General features: G+C 43.5%; 1 protein-coding gene across 1 annotated transcript in view; it reads right to left on the bottom strand.

Moving 5' to 3' along the window:
- The window catches only part of LOC124025092 (protein sidekick-1-like), a gene marked incomplete at its 3' end in the record, with an annotated part of 64,116 nt that overhangs the window by 11,966 nt on the left and 35,780 nt on the right, over positions 1-16,370 (bottom strand). The window contains exon 3 of the mRNA XM_046338758.1: positions 5,055-5,245. Coding sequence (XP_046194714.1) covers positions 5,055-5,245 — 191 coding nt within the window. The remainder of the gene's footprint in view (positions 1-5,054; positions 5,246-16,370) is intronic.

Here is a 16,370-nt window from a genome sequence, read left to right as displayed (position 1 = left end):
AGAGAATAGAGAGAATAGAGAGATGATAGAGAGAAGAGAGGAGAGATGATAGAGAGAAGATAGATGATAGAGAGAAGATAGATGATAGAGAGAAGAGAGATGATAGAGATGATAGAGAGAAGATAGATGATAGAGAGAATAGAGAGAATAGAGAGATGATAGAGAGAAGATAGATGATAGAGAGAAGATAGATGATAGAGAGAAGAGAGAGATGATAGAGAGAAGATAGATGATAGAGAAAAGAGAGAGAAGAGAGATGATAGAGAGAAGAGATAAGAGAAGATGATATAGAGAGAAGATAGATGATAGAGAGAAGAGAGATGAGAGATGATAGAGAGATGAGAGAGAAGATAGATGATAATAGAGATAGATGATAGAGAGAAGAGAGGAGAGATGATAGAGAGAAGATAGATGATAGAGAGAAGAGAGGAGAGATGATAGAGAGAAGATAGATGATAGAGAGAAGAGAAGAGAGAGATGATAGAGAGAAGAGAGATGATAGAGAGAAGATAGATGATAGAGAGAAGAGAGAGAGATGATAGAGAGAAGAGAGATGATAGAGAGAAGAGAGATGATAGAGAGAAGAGAGGAGAGATGATAGAGAGAAGAGAGATGATAGAGAGAAGAGAGATGATAGAGATGATAGAGAGAAGATAGATGATAGAGAGAAGAGAGGAGAGATGATAGAGAGAAGATAGATGATAGAGAGAATAGAGAGATGACAGAGAGAAGAGAGATGATAGAGAGAAGAGAGGAGAGATGATAGAGAGAAGATAGATGATAGAGAGAATAGAGAGATGACAGAGAGAAGATAGATGATAGAGAGAATAGAGAGATGACAGAGAGAAGATAGATGACAGAGAGAATAGAGAGATGACAGAGAGAAGATAGATGATAGAGAGAATAGAGAGATGACAGAGAGAAGAGAGATGATAGAGAGAAGAAAGGAGAGATGATAGAGAGAAGAGAGAGAATAGAGCGATGGAGAATAAATATGCACTGGCGTACTTCTGGCGCAAACCAACCTCTCCCTCAGCATCAGCTCAGCAATCATGAAGCATCAAAAGCTATTGAGTAACACATCAAAAAAAAAGTTGATCTTCATCAATCATCTTGTGTGTGTTTACCATACCACACACACACACACACACACACACACACACACACACACACACACACACACACACACACACACACACACACACACACACAGACACAGACACAGACACAGACACAGACACAGACACAGACACAGACACAGACACACACACACAACACACACACAGACGTGGGCTGTGTCTGGTTGAGGTGCTTTAAATGTGGAGGTGTGTGTGTGTGTGTGTGTGTGTGTGTGTGTGTGTGTGTGTGTGTGTGTGTGTGTGTGTGTGTGTGTGTGTGTGTGTGTGTGTGTGTGTGTGTGTGTGTGTGTGTGTGTGTGTGTGTGTTATAACAGAACCATGGAGAATGTGTTATAACAGACAGGAACCATGGAGAATGTGTTATAACAGAAGGAACCATGGAGAATGTGTTATAACAGAACCATGGAGAATGTGTTATAACAGAACCATGGAGAATGTGTTATAACAGACAGGAACCATGGAGAATGTGTTATAACAGACAGGAACCACGGAGAATGTGTTATAACAGACAGGAACCATGGAGAATGGGTTATAACAGACAGGAACCATGGAGAATGTGTTATAACAGACAGGAACCATGGAGAATGTGTTATAACAGACAGGAACCATGGAGAATGTGTTATAACAGAACCATGGAGAATGTGTTATAACAGACAGGAACCATGGAGAATGTGTTATAACAGACAGGAACCATGGAGAATGTGTTATAACAGAACCATGGAGAATGTGTTATAACAGAACCATGGAGAATGTGTTATAACAGACAGGAACCATGGAGAATGTGTTATAACAGAACCATGGAGAATGTGTTATAACAGACAGGAACCATGGAGAATGTGTTATAACAGACAGGAACCATGGAGAATGTGTTATAACAGAACCATGGAGAATGTGTTATAACAGACAGGAACCATGGAGAATGTGTTATAACAGAACCATGGAGAATGTGTTATAACAGAACCATGGAGAATGTGTTATAACAGACAGGAACCATGGAGAATGTGTTATAACAGACAGGAACCATGGAGAATGTGTTATAACAGAACCATGGAGAATGTGTTATAACAGAACCATGGAGAATGTGTTATAACAGAACCATGGAGAATGTGTTATAACAGAACCATGGAGAATGTGTTATAACAGAACCATGGAGAATGTGTTATAACAGACAGGAACCATGGAGAATGTGTTATAACAGACAGGAACCATGGAGAATGTGTTATAACAGACAGGAACCATGGAGAATGTGTTATAACAGAACCATGGAGAATGTGTTATAACAGACAGGAACCATGGAGAATGTGTTATAACAGACAGGAACCATGGAGAATGTGTTATAACAGAACCATGGAGAATGTGTTATAACAGAACCATGGAGAATGTGTTATAACAGAACCATGGAGAATGTGTTATAACAGAACCATGGAGAATGTGTTATAACAGACAGGAACCATGGAGAATGTGTTATAACAGAACCATGGAGAATGTGTTATAACAGACAGGAACCATGGAGAATGTGTTATAACAGAACCATGGAGAATGTGTTATAACAGACAGGAACCATGGAGAATGTGTTATAACAGAACCATGGAGAATGTGTTATAACAGAACCATGGAGAATGTGTTATAACAGACAGGAACCATGGAGAATGTGTTATAACAGAACCATGGAGAATGTGTTATAACAGACAGGAACCATGGAGAATGTGTTATAACAGAACCATGGAGAATGTGTTATAACAGACAGGAACCATGGAGAATGTGTTATAACAGACAGGAACCATGGAGAATGTGTTATAACAGAACCATGGAGAATGGGTTATAACAGAACCATGGAGAATGTGTTATAACAGACAGGAACCATGGAGAATGTGTTATAACAGACAGGAACCATGGAGAATGTGTTATAACAGACAGGAACCATGGAGAATGTGTTATAACAGACAGGAACCATGGAGAATGTGTTATAACAGACAGGAACCATGGAGAATGTGTTATAACAGACAGGAACCATGGAGAATGTGTTATAACAGACAGGAACCATGGAGAATGTGTTATAACAGAACCATGGAGAATGTGTTATAACAGACAGGAACCATGGAGAATGTGTTATAACAGAACCATGGAGAATGTGTTATAACAGACAGGAACCATGGAGAATGGGTTATAACAGACAGGAACCATGGAGAATGTGTTATAACAGAACCATGGAGAATGGGTTATAACAGAACCATGGAGAATGTGTTATAACAGACAGGAACCATGGAGAATGTGTTATAACAGACAGGAACCATGGAGAATGGGTTATAACAGACAGGAACCATGGAGAATGTGTTATAACAGACAGGAACCATGGAGAATGTGTTATAACAGACAGGAACCATGGAGAATGTGTTATAACAGACAGGAACCATGGAGAATGTGTTATAACAGACAGGAACCATGGAGAATGTGTTATAACAGAACCATGGAGAATGTGTTATAACAGACAGGAACCATGGAGAATGTGTTATAACAGACAGGAACCATGGAGAATGTGTTATAACAGACAGGAACCATGGAGAATGTGTTATAACAGAACCATGGAGAATGGGTTATAACAGACAGGAACCATGGAGAATGTGTTATAACAGAACCATGGAGAATGTGTTATAACAGACAGGAACCATGGAGAATGTGTTATAACAGAACCATGGAGAATGTGTTATAACAGACAGGAACCATGGAGAATGTGTTATAACAGAACCATGGAGAATGTGTTATAACAGACAGGAACCATGGAGAATGTGTTATAACAGACAGGAACCATGGAGAATGTGTTATAACAGACAGGAACCATGGAGAATGTGTTATAACAGACAGGAACCATGGAGAATGTGTTATAACAGACAGGAACCATGGAGAATGGGTTATAACAGACAGGAACCATGGAGAATGTGTTATAACAGACAGGAACCATGGAGAATGGGTTATAACAGAACCATGGAGAATGTGTTATAACAGAACCATGGAGAATGTGTTATAACAGACAGGAACCATGGAGAATGTGTTATAACAGACAGGAACCATGGAGAATGTGTTATAACAGAACCATGGAGAATGTGTTATAAAAGACAGGAACCATGTAGAATGTGTTATAATAGACAGGAACCATGGAGAATGGGTTATAACAGACAGGAACCATGGAGAATGTGTTATAACAGACAGGAACCATGGAGAATGTGTTATAACAGAACCATGGAGAATGTGTTATAACAGACAGGAACCATGGAGAATGTGTTATAACAGAACCATGGAGCTGTGTCGTACCCAGTAAGGTGTGTTTTGTTCCCAGTACAGTGAGGTGTGTTTTGTACCCAGTACAGTGAGCTGTGTCGTACCCAGTACAGTGAGGTGTGTTTTGTTCCCAGTACAGTGAGGTGTGTTTTGTACCCAGTACAGTGAGGTGTGTTTTGTTCCCAGTACAGTGAGGTGTGTTTTGTTCCCAGTACAGTGAGATGTGTCGTACCCAGTACAGTGAGGTGTGTTTTGTTCCCAGTACAGTGAGGTGTGTTTGTACCCAGTACAGTGAGGTGTGTTTTGTACCCAGTACAGTGAGGTGTGTTTTGTTCCCAGTACAGTGAGGTGTGTTTTGTACCCAGTACAGTGAGGTGTGTTTTGTACCCAGTACAGTGAGGTGTGTTTTGTACCCAGTACTGTGAGGTGTGTTTTGTACCCAGTACAGTGAGCTGTGTCGTACCCAGTACAGTGAGGTGTGTTTTGTACCCAGTACAGTGAGGTGTGTTTTGTACCCAGTACAGTGAGCTGTGTCGTACCCAGTACAGTGAGGTGTGTTTTGTACCCAGTACAGTGAGCTGTGTCGTACCCAGTACAGTGAGGTGTGTTTTGTACCCAGTACAGTGAGCTGTGTCGTACCCAGTACAGTGAGATGGGCCCGGGCCTCGGTGGGTCTGGTGGTGGAGTTGAGAAGCGACGCCTCACACACGTACACGCCCCCGTCCGACAGGGAGGGGCTAGAGAGGGTCAGGCGACGACCGAACACGCCCACTCCACTGGCCAGCCGACGCCCATTACGTTTCCACGACAACACCAGCCTCTCCACCGGCCTGAGGAGAAAACAACAAATTAACCAAATTAAATCGATCAATAACTCATCTAGCCAATCAATCAACCAATTAAACAATCGATCAATAACTCATCTAGCCAATCAATCAACCAATTACACAATCGATCAATAACTCATCTAGCCAATCAATCAACCAATTAAACAATCGATCAATAACTCATCTAGCCAATCAATCAACCAATTAAACAATCGATCAATAACTCATCTAGCCAATCAATCAACCAATTAAACAATCGATCAATAACTCATCTAGCCAATCAATCAACCAATTACACAATCGATCAATAACTCATCTAGCCAATCAATCAACCAATTAAACAATCAATCAATAACTCATCTAGCCAATCAATCAACCAATTAAACAATCAATCAATAACTCATCTAGCCAATCAATCAACCAATTAAACAATCGATCAATAACTCATCTAGCCAATCAATCAACCAATTAAACAATCGATCAATAACTCATCTAGCCAATCAATCAACCAATTAAACAATCGATCAATAACTCATCTAGCCAATCAATCAACCAATTAAACAATCGATCAATAACTCATCTAGCCAATCAATCAACCAATTAAACAATCGATCAATAACTCATCTAGCCAATCAATCAACCAATTAAACAATCGATCAATAACTCATCTAGCCAATCAATCAACCAATTAAACAATCGATCAATAACTCATCTAGCCAATCAATCAACCAATTAAACAATCGATCAATAACTCATCTAGCCAATCAATCAACCAATTAAACAATCAATCAATAACTCATCTAGCCAATCAATCAACCAATTAAACAATCGATCAATAACTCATCTAGCCAATCAATCAACCAATTAAACAATCAATCAATAACTCATCTAGCCAATCAATCAACCAATTAAACAATCGATCAATAACTCATCTAGCCAATCAATCAACCAATTAAACAATCGATCAATAACTCATCTAGCCAATCAATCAACCAATTAAACAATCGATCAATAACTCATCTAGCCAATCAATCAACCAATTAAACAATCGATCAATAACTCATCTAGCCAATCAATCAACCAATTAAACAATCGATCAATAACTCATCTAGCCAATCAATCAACCAATTAAACAATCGATCAATAACTCATCTAGCCAATCAATCAACCAATTAAACAATCGATCAATAACTCATCTAGCCAATCAATCAACCAATTAAACAATCGATCAATAACTCATCTAGCCAATCAATCAACCAATTAAACAATCGATCAATAACTCATCTAGCCAATCAATCAACCAATTAAACAATCGATCAATAACTCATCTAGCCAATCAATCAACCAATTAAACAATCGATCAATAACTCATCTAGCCAATCAATCAACCAATTAAACAATCGATCAATAACTCATCTAGCCAATCAATCAACCAATTAAACAATCGATCAATAACTCATCTAGCCAATCAATCAACCAATTAAACAATCGATCAATAACTCATCTAGCCAATCAATCAACCAATTAAACAATCGATCAATAACTCATCTAGCCAATCAATCAACCAATTAAACAATCAATCAATAACTCATCTAGCCAATCAATCAACCAATTAAACAATCGATCAATAACTCATCTAGCCAATCAATCAACCAATTAAACAATCGATCAATAACTCATCTAGCCAATCAATCAACCAATTAAACAATCGATCAATAACTCATCTAGCCAATCAATCAACCAATTAAACAATCGATCAATAACTCATCTAGCCAATCAATCAACCAATTAAACAATCGATCAATAACTCATCTAGCCAATCAATCAACCAATTAAACAATCGATCAATAACTCATCTAGCCAATCAATCAACCAATTAAACAATCGATCAATAACTCATCTAGCCAATCAATCAACCAATTAAACAATCGATCAATAACTCATCTAGCCAATCAATCAACCAATTAAACAATCGATCAATAACTCATCTAGCCAATCAATCAACCAATTAAACAATCGATCAATAACTCATCTAGCCAATCAATCAACCAATTAAACAATCGATCAATCAAATGATCAATCTATTTATCAATCAAGCAGTCAATCAGTAAATCAATGAATGACAGTAACACAACTTCCAGTCTTCATAGAGGTCCTGGGTACTACTGGGCTAGGGTACTGTCTACTAGGGTCCACTACTGTACTGTCTACTAGGGTCCACTACTGTACTGTCTACTAGGGTCCACTACTGTACTGTCTACTAGGGTCCACTACTGTACTGTCTACTAGGGTCACACAACTACTGTACTGTCTACTAGGGTCCACTACTGTACTGTCTACTAGGGTCCACTACTGTACTGTCTACTAGGGTCCACTACTGTACTGTCTACTAGGGTCCACTACTGTACTGTCTACTAGGGTCCACTACTGTACTGTCTACTAGGGTCCACTACTGTACTGTCTACTAGGGTCCACTACTGTACTGTCTACTAGGGTCCACTACTGTACTGTCTACTAGGGTCCACTACTGTCCTGTCTACTAGGGTCCACTACTGTACTGTCTACTAGGGTCCACTACTGTACTGTCTACTAGGGTCCACTACTGTACTGTCTACTAGGGTCCACTACTGTACTGTCTACTAGGGTCCACTACTGTACTGTCTACTAGGGTCACACAACTACTGTACTGTCTACTAGGGTCCACTACTGTACTGTCTACTAGGGTCCACTACTGTACTGTCTACTAGGGTCCACTACTGTACTGTCTACTAGGGTCCACTACTGTACTGTCTACTAGGGTCCACTACTGTACTGTCTACTAGGGTCACACAACTACTGTACTGTCTACTAGGGTCCACTACTGTCCTGTCTACTAGGGTCCACTACTGTACTGTCTACTAGGGTCCACTACTGTCCTGTCTACTAGGGTCCACTACTGTACTGTCTACTAGGGTCCACTACTGTACTGTCTACTAGGGTCCACTACTGTACTGTCTACTAGGGTCCACTACTGTACTGTCTACTAGGGTCCACTACTGTACTGTCTACTAGGGTCCACTACTGTACTGTCTACTAGGGTCCACTACTGTACTGTCTACTAGGGTCACACAACTACTGTACTGTCTACTAGGGTCCACTACTGTCCTGTCTACTAGGGTCACACAACTACTGTACTGTCTACTAGGGTCCACTACTGTACTGTCTACTAGGGTCCACTACTGTACTGTCTACTAGGGTCCACTACTGTACTGTCTACTAGGGTCCACTACTGTACTGTCTACTAGGGTCCACTACTGTACTGTCTACTAGGGTCCACTACTGTACTGTCTACTAGGGTCCACTACTGTACTGTCTACTAGGGTCCACTACTGTACTGTCTACTAGGGTCCACTACTGTACTGTCTACTAGGGTCCACTACTGTCCTGTCTACTAGGGTCACACAACTACTGTACTGTCTACTAGGGTCACACAACTACTGTACTGTCTACTAGGGTCACACAACTACTGTACTGTCTACTAGGTCCACTACTGTACTGTCTACTAGGGTCACACAACTACTGTACTGTCTACTAGGGTCCACTACTGTACTGTCTACTAGGGTCCACTACTGTACTGTCTACTAGGGTCCACTACTGTACTGTCTACTAGGGTCCACTACTGTACTGTCTACTAGGGTCCACTACTGTACTGTCTACTAGGGTCCACTACTGTACTGTCTACTAGGGTCCACTACTGTACTGTCTACTAGGGTCCACTACTGTACTGTCTACTAGGGTCCACTACTGTACTGTCTACTAGGGTCCACTACTGTACTGTCTACTAGGGTCCACTACTGTCCTGTCTACTAGGGTCCACTATTGTCCTGTCTACTAGGGTCACACAACTACTGTACTGTCTACTAGGGTCACACAACTACTGTACTGTCTACTAGGGTCACACAACTACTGTACTGTCTACTAGGGTCCACTACTGTACTGTCTACTAGGGTCACACAACTACTGTACTGTCTACTAGGGTCCACTACTGTACTGTCTACTAGGGTCCACTACTGTACTGTCTACTAGGGTCCACTACTGTACTGTCTACTAGGGTCCACTACTGTACTGTCTACTAGGGTCCACTACTGTACTGTCTACTAGGGTCCACTACTGTACTGTCTACTAGGGTCCACTACTGTACTGTCTACTAGGGTCCACTACTGTACTGTCTACTAGGGTCCACTACTGTACTGTCTACTAGGGTCCACTACTACTGTACTGTCTACTAGGGTCCACTACTGTACTGTCTACTAGGGTCCACTACTGTACTGTCTACTAGGGTCCACTACTACTGTACTGTCTACTAGGGTCCACTACTGTACTGTCTACTAGGGTCCACTACTGTACTGTCTACTAGGTCCACTACTACTGTACTGTCTACTAGGGTCCACTACTGTACTGTCTACTAGGGTCCACTACTACTGTACTGTCTACTAGGTTCCACTACTACTGTACTGTCTACTAGGGTCCACTACTGTACTGTCTACTAGGGTCCACTACTGTACTGTCTACTAGGGTCCACTACTGTACTGTCTACTAGGGTCCACTGTACTGTCTACTAGGGTCTACTGTACTGTCTACTAGGGTCCACTACTGTACTGTCTACTAGGGTCCACTACTGTACTGTCTACTAGGGTCCACTACTGTACTGTCTACTAGGGTCCACTACTGTACTGTCTACTAGGGTCCACTACTGTACTGTCTACTAGGGTCCACTACTGTACTGTCTACTAGGGTCCACTACTGTACTGTCTACTAGGGTCCACTACTGTACTGTCTACTAGGGTCCACTACTGTACTGTCTACTAGGGTCCACTACTGTACTGTCTACTAGGGTCCACTACTGTACTGTCTACTAGGGTCCACTACTGTACTGTCTACTAGGGTCCACTACTGTACTGTCTACTAGGGTCCACTACTGTACTGTCTACTAGGGTCCACTACTGTACTGTCTACTAGGGTCCACTACTGTACTGTCTACTAGGGTCCACTACTGTACTGTCTACTAGGGTCCACTACTGTACTGTCTACTAGGGTCCACTACTGTACTGTCTACTAGGGTCACACAACTACTGTACTGTCTACTAGGGTCCACTACTGTACTGTCTACTAGGGTCCAACTACTGTACTGTCTACTAGGGTCCACTACTGTACTGTCTACTAGGGTCCACTACTGTACTGTCTACTAGGGTCCACTACTGTACTGTCTACTAGGGTCCACTACTGTACTGTCTACTAGGGTCCACTACTGTACTGTCTACTAGGTCCACTACTGTACTGTCTACTAGGGTCCACTACTACTGTACTGTCTACTAGGGTCCACTACTGTACTGTCTACTAGGTCCACTACTGTACTGTCTACTAGGGTCCACTACTGTACTGTCTACTAGGGTCCACTACTGTACTGTCTACTAGGTCCACTACTGTACTGTCTACTAGGGTCCACTACTGTACTGTCTACTAGGGTCCACTACTGTACTGTCTACTAGGGTCCACTACTGTACTGTCTACTAGGGTCCACTACTGTACTGTCTACTAGGGTCCACTACTGTACTGTCTACTAGGGTCCACTACTGTACTGTCTACTAGGTCCAGGGTCCACTACTGTACTGTCTACTAGGGTCCACTACTGTACTGTCTACTAGGGTCCACTACTGTACTGTCTACTAGGTCCACTACTGTCTACTAGGGTCCACTACTGTACTGTCTACTAGGGTCCACTACTGTACTGTCTACTAGGGTCCACTACTGTACTGTCTACTAGGTCCACTACTGTACTGTCTACTAGGGTCCACTACTGTACTGTCTACTAGGGTCCACTACTGTACTGTCTACTAGGGTCCACTACTGTACTGTCTACTAGGTCCACTACTGTACTGTCTACTAGGTCCACTACTGTACTGTCTACTAGGGTCCACTACTGTACTGTCTACTACTGGGGGTCCACTACTGTACTGTCTACTAGGTCCACTACTGTACTGGGTCTACTGTACTGTCTACCACTACTGTACTGTCTACTAGGGTCCACTACTGTACTGTCTACTAGGGTCCACTACTGTACTGTCTACTAGGTCCACTACTACTGTACTGTCTACTAGGGTCCACTACTACTGTACTGTCTACTTAGGGTCCACTACTGTACTGTCTACTAGGGTCCACTACTGTACTGTCTACTCCACTACTACTGTACTGTCTACTAGGGTCCACTACTGTACTGTCTACTAGGGTCCACTACTGTACTGTCTACTAGGTCCACTGTACTACTGTACTGTCTACTAGGGTCCACTACTGTACTGTCTACTAGGGTCCACTACTGTACTGTCTACTAGGGTCCACTACTGTACTGTCTACTACTACTGTCCACTAGGGTCTACTGTACTGTCTACTAGGGTCCACTACTGTACTGTCTACTAGGTCCACTACTGTACTGTCTACTAGGGTCCACTACTGTACTGTCTACTAGGGTCCACTACTGTACTGTCTACTAGGGTCCACTACTGTACTGTCTACTAGGTCCACTACTGTACTGTCTACTAGGGTCCACTACTGTACTGTCTACTAGGGTCCACTACTGTACTGTCTACTAGGGTCCACTACTGTACTGTCTACTAGGGTCCACTACTGTACTGGGTCCACTACTAGGGTCCACTACTGTACTGTCTACTAGGGTCCACTACTGTACTGTCTACTAGGGTCCACTACTGTACTGTCTACTAGGGTCCACTACTGTACTGTCTACTAGGTCCACTACTGTACTGTCTACTAGGGTCCACTACTGTACTGTCTACTAGGGTCCACTACACTGTCTACTAGGGTCTACTGTACTGTCTACTAGGGTCCACTACTGTACTGTCTACTAGGGTCCACTACTGTACTGTCTACTAGGGTCCACTACTGTACTGTCTACTAGGGTCCACTACTGTACTGTCTACTAGGGTCCACTACTGTACTGTCTACTAGGGTCCACTACTGTACTGTCTACTAGGGTCCACTACTGTACTGTCTACTAGGGTCCACTACTGTACTGTCTACTAGGTCCACTACTGTACTGTCTACTAGGTCCACTACTGTACTGTCTACTAGGGTCCACTACTGTACTGTCTACTAGGGTCCACTACTGTACTGTCTACTAGGGTCCACTACTGTACTGTCTACTAGGGTCCACTACTGTACTGTCTACTAGGGTCCACTACTACTGTACTGTCTACTAGGTTCCACTACTGTACTGTCTACTAGGGTCCACTACTGTACTGTCTACTAGGGTCCACTACTACTGTACTGTCTACTAGGGTCCACTACTGTACTGTCTACTAGGGTCCACTACTGTACTGTCTACTAGGGTCCACTACTACTGTACTGTCTATTAGGGTCCACTACTGTACTGTCTACTAGGGTCCACTACTACTGTACTGTCTACTAGGTTCCACTACTACTGTACTGTCTACTAGGGTCCACTACTGTACTGTCTACTAGGGTCCACTACTGTACTGTCTACTAGGGTCCACTACTGTACTGTCTACTAGGGTCCACTACTGTACTGTCTACTAGGGTCCACTACTGTACTGTCTACTAGGGTCCACTACTGTACTGTCTACTAGGGTCCACTACTGTACTGTCTACTAGGGTCCACTACTGTACTGTCTACTAGGGTCCACTACTGTACTGTCTACTAGGGTCCACTACTGTACTGTCTACTAGGGTCCACTACTGTCCTGTCTACTAGGGTCCACTACTGTACTGTCTACTAGGGTCACACAACTACTGTACTGTCTACTAGGGTCACACAACTACTGTACTGTCTACTAGGGTCCACTACTGTACTGTCTACTAGGGTCCACAACTACTGTACTGTCTACTAGGGTCCACTACTGTACTGTCTACTAGGGTCCACTACTGTACTGTCTACTAGGGTCCACTACTGTACTGTCTACTAGGGTCCACTACTGTACTGTCTACTAGGGTCCACTACTGTACTGTCTACTAGGGTCCACTACTGTACTGTCTACTAGGGTCCACTACTGTACTGTCTACTAGGGTCCACTACTGTACTGTCTACTAGGGTCCACTACTGTACTGTCTACTAGGGTCCACTACTGTACTGTCTACTAGGGTCCACTACTGTACTGTCTACTAGGGTCCACTACTGTACTGTCTACTAGGGTCCACTACTGTCCTGTCTACTAGGGTCACACAACTACTGTACTGTCTACTAGGGTCCACTACTGTACTGTCTACTAGGTCACACAACTACTGTACTGTCTACTAGGGTCCACTACTGTACTGTCTACTAGGGTCCACTACTGTACTGTCTACTAGGGTCCACTACTGTACTACTACTAGGGTCCACTACTGTACTGTCTACTAGGGTCCACTACTGTACTGTCTACTAGGGTCCACTACTGTACTGTCTACTAGGTCCACTACTGTACTGTCTACTAGGGTCCACTACTGTACTGTCTACTAGGGTCCACTACTGTACTGTCTACTAGGGTCCACTACTGTACTGTCTACTAGGGTCCACTACTGTACTGTCTACTAGGGTCCACTACTGTACTGTCTACTAGGGTCCACTACTGTACTGTCTACTAGGGTCCACTACTGTACTGTCTACTAGGGTCCACTACTGTACTGTCTACTAGGGTCCACTACTACTGTACTGTCTACTAGGTTCCACTACTGTACTGTCTACTAGGGTCCACTACTGTACTGTCTACTAGGGTCCACTACTGTCTACTGTACTGTCTACTAGGGTCCACTACTGTACTGTCTACTAGGGTCTGTCTACTAGGGTCCACTACTGTACTGTCTACTAGGTCCACTACTACTGTACTGTCTACTAGGGTCCACTACTGTACTGTCTACTAGGGTCCACTACTGTACTGTCTACTAGGGTCCACTACTGTACTGTCTAGGGTCCACTACTGTACTGTCTACTAGGGTCCACTACTGTACTGTCTACTAGGTCCACTACTGTACTGTCTACTAGGGTCCACTACTGTACTGTCTACTAGGGTCCACTACTGTACTGTCTACTAGGGTCCACTACTGTACTGTCTACTAGGTCCACTACTGTACTGTCTACTAGGGTCCACTACTGTCCACTGTCTACTAGGGTCCACTACTGTACTGTCTACTAGGGTCCACTACTGTACTGTCTACTAGGGTCCACTACTGTACTGTCTACTAGGGTCCACTACTGTACTGTCTACTAGGGTCCACTACTGTACTGTCTACTAGGGTCCACTACTGTACTGTCTACTAGGGTCCACTACTGTACTGTCTACTAGGGTCCACTACTGTACTGTCTACTAGGGTCCACTACTGTACTGTCTACTAGGGTCCACTACTGTACTGTCTACTAGGGTCCACTACTGTACTGTCTACTAGGTCCACTACTGTACTGTCTACTAGGGTCCACTACTGTACTGTCTACTAGGGTCCACTACTGTACTGTCTACTACCACTACTAGTACTGTCTACTAGGGTCCACTACTGTACTGTCTACTAGGGTCCACTACTGTACTGTCTACTAGGGTCCACTACTGTACTGTCTACTAGGGTCCACTACTGTACTGTCTACTAGGGTCCACTACTGTACTGTCTACTGTACTGTCTACTAGGGTCCACTACTGTACTGTCTACTAGGGTCCACTACTGTACTGTCTACTAGGGTCCACTACTGTACTGTCCACTACTGTACTGTCTACTAGGGTCCACTACTGTACTGTCTACTAGGGTCCACTACTGTACTGTCTACTAGGGTCCACTACTGTACTGTCTACTAGTACTACTGTACTGTCTACTAGGGTCCACTACTGTACTGTCTACTAGGGTCCACTACTGTACTGTCTACTAGGGTCCACTACTGTACTGTCTACTGTACTGTCTACTAGGTCCACTACTACTGTCTGTCTACTAGGGTCCACTACTGTACTGTCTACTAGGGTCCACTACTGTACTGTCTACTAGGGTCCACTACTGTACTGTCTACTAGGGTCCACTACTGTACTGTCTACTAGGGTCCACTACTGTACTGTCTACTAGGGTCCACTACTGTACTGTCTACTAGGGTCCACTACTGTACTGTCTACTAGGGTCACACACTACTGTACTAGGGTCCCCTACTGTACTGTCTACTAGGGTCCACTACTGTACTGTCTACTAGGTCCACTACTGTACTGTCTACTAGGGTCCACTACTGTACTGTCTACTAGGGTCCACTACTGTACTGTCTACTAGGGTCCACTACTGTACTGTCTACTAGGTCCACTACTGTACTGTCTACTAGGGTCCACTACTGTACTGTCTACTAGGGTCCACTACTGTACTGTCTACTAGGGTCCACTACTGTACTGTCTACTAGGGTCCACTACTGTACTGTCTACTAGGGTCCACTACTGTACTGTCTACTAGGGTCCACTACTGTACTGTCTACTAGGGTCCACTACTGTACTGTCTACTAGGGTCCACTACTGTACTGTCTACTAGGGTCCACTACTGTACTGTCTACTAGGGTCCACTACTGTACTGTCTACTAGGGTCCACTACTGTACTGTCTACTAGGGTCCACTACTGTACTGTACTGTCTACTAGGGTCCACTACTGTACTGTCTACTAGGGTCCACTACTGTACTGTCTACTAGGGTCCACTACTGTACTGTCTACTAGGGTCCACTACTGTACTGTCTACTAGGGTCAACTACTGTACTGTCTACTAGGGTCACACAACTACTGTACTGTCTACTAGGGTCCACTACTGTACTGTCTACTAGGGTCACACAACTACTGTACTGTCTACTAGGGTCCACTACTGTACTGTCTACTAGGGTCCACTACTGTACTGTCTACTAGGGTCCACTACTGTACTGTCTACTAGGGTCCACTACTGTACTGTCTACTAGGGTCCACTACTGTACTGTCTACTAGGGTCCACTACTGTCTACTAGGTACTAGGGTCCACTACTGTACTGTCTACTAGGGTCCACTACTGTACTGTCTACTAGGGTCCACTACTGTACTGTCTACTAGGGTCCACTACTGTACTGTCTACTAGGGTCCACTACTGTACTGTCTACTAGGGTCCACTACT

The sequence above is a fragment of the Oncorhynchus gorbuscha genome, unplaced genomic scaffold (assembly GCF_021184085.1).
Source record: "Oncorhynchus gorbuscha isolate QuinsamMale2020 ecotype Even-year unplaced genomic scaffold, OgorEven_v1.0 Un_scaffold_2165, whole genome shotgun sequence".
In the NCBI taxonomy this organism is placed as follows: domain Eukaryota; kingdom Metazoa; phylum Chordata; class Actinopteri; order Salmoniformes; family Salmonidae; genus Oncorhynchus; species Oncorhynchus gorbuscha.
This window is presented reverse-complemented; position numbering and strand designations above follow the sequence as displayed.